The 13668-nt window shown below is 37.1% G+C and overlaps 1 protein-coding gene across 3 annotated transcripts in view; it reads right to left on the bottom strand.

Moving 5' to 3' along the window:
• FMNL1 (formin like 1) overlaps positions 1-13668 on the bottom strand; it is a 208079-nt gene that overhangs the window by 102606 nt on the left and 91805 nt on the right. For all 3 annotated transcript variants that reach the window (XM_053699805.1, XM_053699807.1, XM_053699811.1), the window contains exons 6-10: positions 8796-8933; positions 8346-8448; positions 8169-8245; positions 7625-7718; positions 800-874 (exon numbers count right to left, since the gene is read on the bottom strand). In XM_053699805.1, coding sequence (XP_053555780.1) covers positions 800-874; positions 7625-7718; positions 8169-8245; positions 8346-8448; positions 8796-8933 — 487 coding nt within the window. The remainder of the gene's footprint in view (positions 1-799; positions 875-7624; positions 7719-8168; positions 8246-8345; positions 8449-8795; positions 8934-13668) is intronic.

Here is a 13668-nt window from a genome sequence, read left to right as displayed (position 1 = left end):
GGTGTTAGGTTAGGGGGCTTAGTGATTAAATTAGTTATTTGCGTTGTGGAGGGATGGCGGTTTAGGGGTTAATTGTTTAATTAGGTTTTTTGCATTGTGGGGATGGCGGTTAAGGGGTTAATAGGTTTATTTTATTAGTAGCGATATGGGGGGCCAGCGGTTTAGGGGTTAATATGTTTATTTTATTAGTAGCGATGTGGAGGGCGGCGGTTTAGGGTTTAATAACTTTATTTAGGCGTTAGCGATGCGGGAGCAGCGGTTTAGGGGTTAATAGTTTTATTATAGTAGTAGCGATGTGGGTGGCCGGTGGTTTAGGTGTTAATAGGTTTATTTAGCGATGCAGGAGGTGGCGGTTTAAGGGTCAATCACTTTATTTAGTGTCGGCGATGTGGGGGTTGGCGGATTAGGGGTATTTAGACTAGGGGTTTATGTTAGGGTGTTAGGGTTTTACATAACTTTTTTTTCCCCATAAACATCAATGGGGATTGCTTCACGGCGATCTCCATTCCACGATCGCAGGTGTTCGTTTTTTCTAACACTTTTTCTCCATTGATGTCTATGGGGGAAAACACACCCGATTTAGCGCACAACTTGTAATTTTGCCGTTTTGCGGGAATTGTATTGCATTACTATTAACTTGAACTATTGCCACTGAGTATTTTGTTTGGGAGCCCAAAAATGATTTTTCAACCGAGAACATTATTCATTAGTACCCCCACTCTTAGATCATATTTGTCATAGTTAGGTGGTTATTGATTTTGCCATTTTCTGCCCACCTTCCCCACACATAAACACTTACCATGAAGTCAATGTTAGAATCCTCAGTGCGGAAATATTCCATCAACTTCTCAAACCTGAAGTTTTCTGTACAGACCTACTCAGACAAAAAAATAAGCAAATATGACATAGTTACAAACTCAGACCCGACATCTCTTGCCCTTTAATGTTCCTTGAGCACCTCTCTGCCAGTGTACTAACCAGGAATATTTAGTCTGTATAGCCTTGACCAATGTCAGTTTAAGGCTTCCTCCTGAAATGTTGATGCTGAAAGTGTGCAAGTCTAGAACTTGTGAGATTTATAATCTTAGTGGATTATCCCATAAATGTACAGCCCCTCTTTAATATCTTTCATATGCCACCAATGACTGGCTTAGCAGCCTTGTTCAGTATTGCATTGCCAGGCAGCCATTAACTGAAAGCCAATTTTGGGGAGTAAACCTATAAATATTTACAAGCAACAGTGCAATCACAAAAGGCTCTAAGGCATCAGAACTTTCTCTAATTAAAGCTTTATGTGAAAAATTGGGTGCACATTGTTACCCCTGTTGTTCGCCTTGTGTACTGTACTCCTAGCAATGTCTATTGGACAGAACCCTGATATAGCAGGGATATAAGTAGGAGATGAGTAGAGTGATTAAAGACAGCCCTTTTTGCTGACAATTTCATTCTAACACTTAACAAGCCATTGTTATCTCTCCCAGTAACTTACTGTATTATTGGTAGGTTTGTGGTTTTATCTTGCTATAAAATCAACGAGAACAAACTTAAGGCACATAGCACACACTTACCATAGCATTACCTCCCATACTATTTTTCTTTGGGATAAGCTTAATAGACAGTTTTCTCTTTGGAAAACAGGCTCTAAGGCAACACCTTTGTTTACTTTAGACACTCTTTTTGAGGAGAAAATGTAGGGTAAGTGGGCCAATAGAAGCCTATATTGAATTTCAATTCAATTGGGGGTCAACTACATACCTAGAACATTGAAGTTTAGCAGACTAAAGGCTAGATCACGAGTGGAGCGGTAGTTTGCTCTCCCACTCACACATTAACTCTGCTAGAAGTAATCTGTTTGTGTGCGTATTACAGGTTTAAAGTCAAACGTTTTCACAAGAGTCGACGGCAAAACTTCGAATATCACGACCAATTAACTTATTCCCCCATAGAATTCAATGGAGCGTGAAAAGTGGGGGAAAAGTAACATCCAACAAGTCCGCTAACCCGACATGAAATATTAATATTTCACATTCCAATGTTTTTCACACAGCAGAATATATTCATAAATACATATTTCTACATATATCCAATGTTTTGTTTAGCATTATATATATATATATATATATATATATATATATATATTTATATATGATTATATATAGGTATAGATATATACATACTGTATATATATATATATATATATATATATATATATGTATTCCTCTATGTGAAGAACATTGGAATGTTAAATATGTTTGTTAAATACATAGTTAAAACCTTAATTAAATATGAATATTGCATAAATATGATTTTACATGCTTTCCGCTACTTGACTTAAAAGGACTCCAATGCACCTCTCTGTTACAGCCCTTAGCTGTCCTATTTTTACTAACACCTGATGCCTCATATCTTTGAGCCCTTATAACTTTTTATGCAATTTTTTAAAAGTATTTTTTATTAGACAGTGTCATTATGTGTGTAACTGTACTGTACAATGTATTTTTGATGTGTTTTGTGCAACTTTTTAGTCAAGCGTAACATAGTCGAGCGTAACAGTTAACCAGAGCTCAGAAGTTGTGCTATCCTGACGCACGTTAAATTCAATTGTGCTTGGGCGAATGAGCTTACTTTCAACATGTAATATGCACGCTACTTCTGACACGCGCAGAGAGACGTGATAAACCCCTTTTCGGTTGTGTGCAACTGTTAGCAAGCCACTCGTAATCTAGCCCAAAATGAGCTCTCTCTAATCTTTATTCAATGTTCAACAAGCCAAATAATTATTTTAAAATGTCACTTATGATAAATGGGAGTCAGATCTTTATAACACACAGTTTAAAGTGAAAGTCAATCCTAGTGTTTGTGGAATGCTAGGCTTCACCATTGAAACAAATAAAGGGACTTTCATTCACGAAAGCTCCTATATTTGTTTCAAGCGTTCGCCGTTCTGAGCTACACCTATTAGCAAATAGCATGTGGGCAATCCGGCGCCACAGGGAGACAAGCCGGATTTACCGCACCTCTCAAAGCAAAACAACGTTCTGCCTTGGGCTGTCTTAGCAGCTCAGAACGGTGAACGCTTAAAACAAATAAAGGAGCTTACTGCATGAAGTATGTTATAATTCCTGAATGAAAGTCCCCTTTATTTGTTTCAATGGTCAATCCTAGCGTTTCACAAACGCTAGGATTGACTTTCACTTTAAAGTGAATGTAAATTTTGATGCTAAAGTGCCTGGTTTTTAAAAATTTGATTAAAAACTTTAATTCATCAAAATTTACATTTCACTCGTTGTGAAGAAATACTTACCTTTTAATCTTGACAGCTGCTCCAGATTCCCCCGGTCATCGCAAGCCATTTCTGATGTCAGAAATGATGGATAGGTCATCCTCCAATCACGGCTTCCCCCCGTGATTGGAAGAAGCCTGATTCCTCATTTTAGACCCAGGAAGAGGCTTTGCGACGGGTGGAGGAAGCTGGAGCTGCTGTCAAGATTAAAAGGTAATTTTTTTTCACAACAGGAGTGAAATGTAAATTTTGATGAATTAAAGTGCCCCTGTTTTTAATTGAATTTTTAAAAACCGGGCACTTTAGCATCAAAATTTACATTCACTTTAAGTAGCAGGTCTTTCTAAATGAAATAAAGTTTGAGTACAACGAATGTCACAATTGAACTGGGGTAATATTCTGTCTCAATGAGTGTCTAATTTGAGGCGGGGAACATCTACTTTGTCTCTCTTTTTTTTTTATTCCCCACCTATTTGACGTTTTGAGCCTGTACCTCGCATAGTAGCACTCATTGAGCAGTCTTGAATGTATTTCCCTAATTTCTAAGACAGACCAATGGATTCAGTACTTTGTATCACATACTAAGAATTATAATGCACCCTGTTGATTGATTAATTCTGAATTCTTTATGTATGTAAGAAGTTTGTTACTTTACTATATGACACCAATGTCATTGAAGTTGTTTTAAAGTTTTGTTTGAGGAAAAATCAATAAAGCTCTTCTCAATAAAATAAATGTAAAAAACTGGTAAGTAAAACTTATTGTAGCTATCAGGACTAGAGCATGTTTGTGTACCACTGATACCTAATCATCTATAGGACTAGAAATTAGATGACTAACTAAAAACACCTCACTCAATTTTTATTAATGCTATTTATTTATTGTTATTTTGTTCAGTGTTAGCTTTTTATGATGACCCATCATAAATGCATTTAAACAGCTTAGCCTGTAGGTGGCGCTAAATAATGAGGGACAGACCATTCTGGCAAGGAACAAAAAGTAAATAATGAAGTTGCTAGCACATGTTGCACAACCTAGGTCTGTTTATCAATACTATTTAGCATTTATGTAAACCTGTTTAAAAGATAAGGAATGTGTTATAGATACCAATAGATGTTTGAACTAATATAAATCTAAACAAAAGGAATTGTTTGTATTTACATTGGGCACATTTATGCCAGTATGTTGTTAATGCAGAAAGATTATTATTCAAGTGTTTAAGGCTGTGACACACTGCAAGCGGAGCGGCGAGCAGCGTGTAGATGCGGCTGTGCGTGCTCAGTGTGTCCTGCCTTTTCATCTCTGAGCATTCTGCTGCGTCAGGTAACATTGCTGAACGCTCAGAGATAAAATATCTGAACTTCAGAAGCGATACGACGTGGAGCGAAGCAGCTGCTTCGCCTCGCACCGCATTGCTTGCAGACACTCCAAGCGATGCGGAGCAAGGCGAATCAGTTGCTTCGCACCGCGTCGCATCGCTTCTGAAGTTCAAATATTTCAACTCTGAGCGTTCAGCTACGCGACCTGATGCGGCTGAGCACGCAGAGATAAAAAGGCAGGACACATTGAGCGCGCACAGCCGCATCATCACCCTGCGCGCCGCACCGCTCTCAGTGTGTCACAGCCTTATTTATTCATATAAACCAGATGGTGACCTTCACTGTAAACATAGATGTGCATACTTAATGTTACACGCTCTAGCCATTTATGTGATTCATTGGCTATTATGACCCTGTAGTACAGTACAGTGTGCTATAAAGTTTGGTGCACATCTGTAAGTGGTCCTGCACTGACCTTAATGCAAAGTACACAAGTTAAAAAAACAGCAGCACTCCCCAATCTTCAAAATAAGCAAATTCAATGCATAAGATCTCATGGTAAAAAAAACATTTCAGGCATCACATGATTCAGTATGACAGATAGAAAATGTGATTTTAAAAAAACGTTCTAATTTACTTTTAGCAATGTTTCTTTGTTCTCTTGGTATCTTTGGTTGAAAAAGCAGGAATGTATGCTTAGGAATCTGCATATTTCTAGAGCACTATATGCCATCAGTTTTGCAAGAATGTTATTAATTTGCAAGAGCACTAGAGGGCAGCACAATTTCCTGCCAAGTAGTACTCAAGATGCCTACCTAGGTATCTCTTCATCAATTTGATTTTAAAAAAAAGTTAATTGGAAACTTTTTATAAATTGTGTCCTCTGTTTGAATCACAAAAGAACATTTTTGGATTTCATAACTCTTTAAGGGTGACAGGAAACATTGTCTTTTGTACCTTGGGAATTGTGTGCGTTCAATTTGCTTATTTAGAAGACCGGTGAGTGCTGCTTTTTTTGTTTAACCTAATAAATACATTGCTAGGACATGTTACACAACTTATGTCTGTTTCTTTTATCATTTAACACCTTTACAGTTCACTCCAGACCAGATCAGAAGCCATCAAGTATAAAGTACAATGCCTCTTTAAATAATATCTAATATAATAATAAATCTGTTCACTTTATTTCACACCTCTTGCTATAGAATATGATAATGCTTTTGTAAAATGCTGATATCCAACTTTATGATTTCTTTTTTTTCCTTCTCTTTTTTTTAACTCCTTCCTTCCTTCCTGTGTAGTATTAAATCAATGAATATAGTTGAATGATTATACCATAATAATATAACTTTACAATCATTGAATCTTTATCATGACACATTCGTATAGATTAGATATTAGATTGAGTTCTCATTGAAATGATCTTCTAGTTTATTAACCCCTTACTAGATCATTCTTCAAATGAAATGTCCTCTTGCAAATTAAAGGACCATTATAAACTGAAAATTACATGCTATAATTTAACCTGAGAGGAAACTGCTGTCGATCCAATCACCAACGCTAGTCGCATGACCCAGCTGTGCAAATAGCGCTGCTCGTTGGATTACTCCGCGAGTAAAAACAAAAAACTAAGATGATATAGAATCATGGGTAATTATTAACAAAAAAGCCACATAGGGGCTGAATTATCAAGCTCCTTCAGGCTCGCTGGAAACAGCAGTAATAAAGACCGCTGCTCCATAACTGATCCGCTGCCTCTGAGGCTGCGGTCTTCAATCTGCCCAATCCTATATGATCGGGCTGATTGACACCCCCTGCTAGCGTCCGATTGGCCGCAAATCTGCAGGGGGCGGCATTGCACAAGCAGTTCTGGTGAACTGCTTGTGCAATGATAAATGCCAACAGAGTACGCTGTATGCATTCAGCGATGTCTGTCGGACATGATATGCTACAGTGTATCATGTCAGACAGACATTGATAAATTGGCCCCATAGTGTCTAACTAGTAACAATTATATATAAAGCAAAACAAAAAGAAAGAAGGTCCCAATAAGGAGGAATACAAAAAAGAATAGTCGCCACACCCTCTGCTAATAATAATATGGTAGTAAAAAAAGTTTAAAAAAATTTAAAATACCAAGGACACTGCATGTACCACATATATATCCAAAATGTATTAATACCGACATTAAAATAAGGGGGTTTCCCCACAACACCTAATAAGTAATAAGGATAGACCCGGCTAGAAATATTATTGTGCACATATAGATAATAATAACTGTGTCTTAGAAACTGCAAAAGACGCACAAAAAGACGTATTGATGCAGCAGCAAAGAAAGTCATCCTAATCATCTGAGCGAATCTCAAAAGTTATCATCCATCAGAGCAAAATCATCCCACTGAGCTAAACAGACAGAGAGCATACAATATTTATAGCAAACGGAGCAAAGAGGATACTCCCCCGGCTGTAGGAGACTTCCATTAGGATGTCCCCTAACTTCACCATTCTTGACCTTTCATCGTTCGTTCAGCTGCTGTATCAACCAAGCACCACTCTGTAAGCTCCAATAACTAATTTAGCAAAGTTCAGTTTGGCTTACACAGCAAGTTGCTTATAATAGGTCGGGGGGGGGGGGGATTCCAGAAACATCAACGCTGCACCGCTGCTCAAGCAGTGCTTCTACTATGCCCAAAGTACCGGTGAATTTTTAGAAGTTTTGCTATCACATAGCCTTTGTTTTTACCTTTTTTATAAATGTATATATATGTGTGTGTGTATATATGTCCCCTGTATCCGCCACTACAAATTAGAGCATGTCATTTTTCAACTATAAAGGCCCTTTAAGCAAGCATTGTACAGTTTTTACCACAGTGCTGCTGTATTAAATCGAACCTTTACATCATTAAAACTTCTGTCTACTGCAACTTGTGTTTCCTATACACACGATAGTTCTTGTGGCCCTTTATTTGTATGCATAAAGCAGGAATAAGAATGAAAGTGTTTTGATATGTCTGTTTCTCACCTCCCTGAAATAGTTGAAAGCAGATAGTATGATCTCGTGTCCTCCCCGAACTAGGCACACAGCAGCCAATAGCTCCAGAACCAGGGCCTTTGTGCTGACATTGGGAAGAGTTGAGGTTTAGTATGAAGAATGGAAGAGATAGAGAGGAGGAGAACAGGTCTGAAAGGGTTTGATGTAGGAAAAGAATGTAAACAGTTAAACGAGAGAGTACAAAGATGAGGGGGAGGGAAAGTAATGTTGGGGGATAGTATGAGATAGATGGTAAAAGTAAGGGCAGAAAGTAAATTGAATAAAGAGGTAAGAGAAGAGAGGTGTGGGGTAGATATATAAAGCAGTAGGAAGAAAAGGGATGACACTGATAAATACAAGGTGATGAGGGAGTGAATGATATGGGAAGAGGAAAGGGTTATGTAGTGAAGGGGAGTTACAGGGAAGTAAAACAGATGGAGGAGGAAGCAGTGGGGAAAGTGAGGAAGTAAACCAGAGCTAGAATTAGCATCTATTTGCTGATATAGCCCATAATTACCCCAGTGCAGATACTTACCGTGGGTTATTGTTGGTGAGGCTCAGGGTGATGTGATTGACACAGGAGGGATGAGACATAACCATGCTGAACCCTGACTGCAGGGAGACATCAGAGACAACTATTAGAGCATCCCCCCTGTTTAGAGGCTTATGCATTTGTGCTAAATGCCTGAATATGCTGTTTATACATCTGTACCTGATAGTTCATGATTGCTCGCAGACACATGATGCATACGTGTACATCATCCTTCAGGTTTGCACATCGGGAATTTCTCATTGTGGCCCTGTTGTAAATGTATCTGTAAGGACAGAACTAGAAACCTTAAGGACAGGATAGAAGATTATAGAACCATTCATATCCAGTCTTACATGATCACAGAACAAAATGATTCTAGAATTGAATCTGCAGAATTTGACACTGCTATGACTACATTTTTGAGAGCTGCAGCGCATCACAACTTTAGTGCACACAATATGTTAGAGATCCAAGGCCAGGCTCCCTTAGGACTGGGAAAGTTCACATATAAAAGCACCTGTGGGATTGGTTACATTTATGAATATATTTGGTTTATTTATGGTAGAATCTGGATATCAAGAGATTCAGGACCTAACACCTTCATAGCAATGGCAAAGCTTGAGTATTTACCTGGTTGTAAGGTTCCGTATCCTAGATGGGGTGTTTGTAGGAGAAGAGGGTGCATTGCTTTTGTTAATATCCTCCAGTGACCTCTGCAGAGATTTTGACTTTTCCACAGGCCCATTATCAGAGTTTTCCAAATCAAATCTAGTGAGAGAGTTAGGGATAAGTAGGTAGGGAAATGAATGGTGTGTAAAGAGGAAGGGTGAAGAGGGAGGTTAAAGTTCAGATTGTTTTGTTTTTTACTTTCCTCCATTGTTGTGTTATATGAAGCATTTATTAAAAGTGTTTGACTAAGATTTTCCTTATGGATTCTGCATTATTTTAGGGATCATTTGAATGTTTTTTTCTATATAATATTTCCTATGTAATTTTTCTCCAGTGTTCTTATAAAGTGTATTAATGTACTTAATGTGTCTAATCCCCAATAGAATTCACCTAATAAAACAGTTTTGTTTTTACATTTGTAACCTTTTAAACCAAGAAATAATTGTGTTTATTAGCGTGAGAATGCTCAAAGACAGACAGGGTAGGCTATTTGAAAGAGCACAAAAAAAGATTGTTATTAGTCCAAGGCTGTTGAATTAGGTAATTCCAAAGATCATGTGAAAACCAAAAAACATTTTTCTTTTAGTGAGGGTTCCCATTTCATAAGATGATGGATCTTCTGAGGAAGTAGTCCATAAAACAAATATTAGAAAATCTTGGGGAAAAATGCTTTTCTTCTGAATTGTAATGGTCTCAAGTTAGAACATATACCAAATATGTCATTTTGCACAATTTAAATGGACAGGATGGAAATAGACCCAACTTTGTTTTATTTTCTTGAGGGAATTCCTGAGGTTGGTACAGACCAGACCTTATATTTCTGCTCTGAATCAAGCTCCGCTACACTTTATTAATTGGATCAGTCTCAGCATATCATTTTGTTGGGTGTTTGTTGATGAGAGGGAAGAGGATGATTACCCCAGGCCAGGGCAGCATGTTCTGTTCTGTACTAAAGATTGCCTGGCTGAATTATGCTGAACTTTTTATGTATTGTATATACTTAATTTGGAAAACTGCCTATTGTTTTGAAGTTTTTCTGCTATATTTTCTAAAATATCCTAGGTTAGCCTATGAAGCCTGCTTTCCCATTTTGTAGCACCAGGAACAGTTCTCTGGAAAAGTAGACATTTCCCTTAGGTCCAGACATGCTTTTTAGTCATAATCAGTCATGCTAGCTGCCATGGAATATCTGGCTCAATTTTATCAAAAATTACTGAGTATGGGAACAGGTTCATCTATTTGCAACATCTTTCCTCATGTCTCTTGGTCTTTTTGATCATTCTCTATACTGTTACTTAATTGTTGTTAGCTTGTGTCTTGGCATCTGACTGTTGATCTAGACTCTGACTAACAGCTACCAAAGACTAGACCTTCCTGTCATTGGTCTATTGTCTTCAACATAGTTTTCAGTTTATACAAAAGAGATGGCGATTTAAAATTTCTGACGTTAATTAATTTTATTAGGGGAAGGGTTGCTGCATACCAATCTACAGATTTTGAAAGAAAGAGGTCAGACACTTAAAGAAGGGTATACAAAATAGAACTCAATTTCAACATAAACCCCTCTGAAATTATTCATCCATTACAAGTGTCACAATTGTAATTAACCCTTATTAAGGGTGTGTTAACACACAATTAAAGGGATACTGAACCCACATTTTTCTTTCATGATTCACACAGAGCATGCAATTTAAACAACTTTCTAATTTACTCCTATTAGTACTTTTTCTTCATTCTCTTGGTATCTTTATTTGAAAATGTAGCCACTAATCAGCAAATGCTACCCAGGTGCTGAACTATAGAAGGGTTGTCTTGTAAGCTTACATTACTGCTTTTTCAAATAAAGATTCCAAGAGAACGAAGAAAACATGATAATAGGAGTAAATTGTAAAGTTGATTAAAATTGCATGCTCTATATGAATAATTAAAGAAAAAAATGAGTTTAGTATCCCTTTAATAATTTAGAATCACACACAACTTCTTTTTTAACTTTAGATTTGTCCCGTATTTTAATTAATGTTTTTAAATAAAAGTTATGTTTTAACCGCATAACCTCTCCTTGATAAGGGTAAATTACAATTTTGACTTACTTGTAATGGATGAATTATTTTCATACACCTAGATTACGAGTTTTTCGTTCGTGTTTTAACGCTGAAAAAATGGCCATTTCAGCGTTAAAATAGCAATGCAGCCAATAGGATTTCAGTAGCTCTCATCCTTTTGGCTGATTTGAATTTCCAAAATCAAATCAGCCAATAGGAATTCAAGGAACACCATTTTGAAAAGGCTCCCTTCCATTCAAGATTCAGTGTACGGCGGCGACCGTATAAACAGGATGCTCCGCGCCGGATGTCTTCAGGATGGAACCGCTCCGCGCTGCCAGGATGAAGATAGAAGAATGCCGCCTGGATGAACATAGAAGACGCCGCCTGGATGGATGGATGAAGACATCACCACCTGGATGAAGACTTCGCCGCCTGGATGTCCGGACTTCAAAAACTGTAAGTGGATCGTCGGGGGTTAGTGTTAGGTTTTTGTAAACTTTTTTTGGGTGTTTTTTTTTTTAGATTAGGGTTTTGGGCTTTCTTAAAAGAGCTAAATGCCCTTTTAAGGGCAATGAAAAAGAGCTGAATGCCTTTTTAAGGGCAATGCCCATACAAATGCCTTTTTTCAGGGCAATGGGTAGCTTAGGTTTTTTTTTAGAGTTAGATTTTTTATTTTGGGGGGTTGGTTGGGTGATGGGTTTTACTGTTGGTGGGGTCATTGTATTTTTTTTACAGGGAAAAGATGTGATTTCTTTAGGGCAATGCCATTCAAAATGCCCTTTTAAGGGCTATTGGTAGTTTATTGTAGGCTAGGGTTTTTTGTTTTATTTTGGGGGGGCTTTTTTGTTTTTATAGGGCTATTAGATTAGGTGTAATTGTTTTTATTATGAATAATTTTGTTTGTTATTTTTCGTAATTTAGTGTTTGTTATTTTTTGTACTTTAGTATTTTTTTATTTTTTGTAATTTAGTATTTTTTATTTTTGGTAATTGTAGATTTAATTTTTTTTAGTAGGGTTAGGTTTTTTAATTTGTAATTTAATTTATTTAATGTTAGTTTAATTTATAGTTTAAATTTAGTTTTTTTTAATTTCCCAGGTAAGTTTTTATTTATTTTAAGATAGGGATCTTGTAATTTTAATGTAAAGTTAGGGGGTTGTTAGGTTTAGGGGTTAATAGTTTAATTTAGTTTTTGGCGATGTGGGGGGCTGTCGGTTTAGAGGTTAATAGGTTTATTTAGTGGCAGTGATGTGGGAGGCCAGAGGTTTAGGGGTTAATAACTATTTAGTGGTGGCTATGTCGGGGAGCGGTGGAATAGGAGTTAATATCTTTATTATAGTGTGGGCGATGTTGGGGTGTAGGGGATAGTGGTTAATAACTTTAGTATAGTGGAGGCGATGTCAGGAGCGGCAGATTAGGGTTTAAAATATTTATTTAGCTGGCGGCAATGTCGGGGATGGCAGATTAGGGGTTAATCGTGCACAATCACAGCGCTTGTATTTGGGTGCGGTATGGAGCTCAACGCCACCATATGGCCCGTACAAGCCTGCTTTTTGTAAACTTGTAAAAGCAGCAATATAGGGAGGTGAAATAACGCCGCTTTTGTGGTGGTCTTTAATTTCCCTATATAGCTGAAAACTCGTAATCTAGCTGTATGTAAGGTAAGACTAACCCTGTTTGTATGTTATTTCTCTATGTAAGGTAATGCTAACCCTGTTTGTATGTTATTTATCTATGTAAGGTAAGGCTAACCCTGTTTGTATGTTATTTATCTATGTAAGGTAAGGCTAACCCTGTTTGTATGTTATTTCTCAGTGTTAGGTAAGGCTAACCCTGTTTGTATGTTATTTCTCTATGTAAGGTAAGGCTAACCCTGTTTGTATGTTATTTCTCTATGTTAGGTAAGGCTAACCCTGTTTGTATGTTATTTCTCAGTGTTAGGTAAGGCTAACCCTGTTTGTATGTTATTTCTCTATGTAAGGTAAGGCTAACCCTGTTTGTATGTTATTTCTCAGTGTTAGGTAAGGCTAACCCTGTTTGTATGTTATTTCTCTATGTAAGGTAAGGCTAACCCTGTTTGTATGTTATTTCTCTATGTTAGGTAAGGCTAACCCTGTTTGTATGTTATTTCTCTATGTAAGGTAAGGCTAACCCTGTTTGTATGTTATTTCTCTATGTAAGGTAAGACTAACCCTGTTTGTATGTTATTTCTCTATGTTAGGTAAGGCTAACCCTGTTTGTATGTTATTTCTCTATGTAAGGTAAGGCTAACCCTGTTTGTATGTTATTTCTCTATGTTAGGTAAGGCTAACCCTGTTTGTATGTTATTTCTCTATGTAAGGTAAGGCTAACCCTGTTTGTATGTTATTTCTCTATGTAAGGTAAGGCTAACCCTGTTTGTATGTTATTTCTCTATGTAAGGTAAGGATAACCCTGTTTGTATGTTTTTTATCTATGTAAGGTAAGGCTAACCCTGTTTGTATGTTATTTCTCTATGTAAGGTAAGGCTAACCCAGTTTGTATGTTATTTCTCTATATAAGGTAAGGCTAACCCTGTTTGTATGTTATTTCTTTATGTTAGGTAAGACTAACCCTGTTTGTATGTTATTTCTCTATGTAAGGTAATGCTAACCCTGTTTGTATGTTATTTCTCTATGTAAGGTAAGGATAACCCTGTTTGTATGTTATTTCTCTGTTAGGTAAGACTAACCCTGTTTGTATGTTATTTCTCTATGTTAGGTAAGGCTAACCCTGTTTGTATGTTATTTCTATATGTAAGGTAAGGCTAAC

The sequence above is a fragment of the Bombina bombina genome, chromosome 1 (assembly GCF_027579735.1).
Source record: "Bombina bombina isolate aBomBom1 chromosome 1, aBomBom1.pri, whole genome shotgun sequence".
Classification (NCBI taxonomy): Eukaryota; Metazoa; Chordata; class Amphibia; order Anura; family Bombinatoridae; genus Bombina; species Bombina bombina.
The sequence above is the reverse complement of the archived record's forward strand: the minus strand, read 5'-3'. Positions and strand labels throughout refer to the sequence as shown.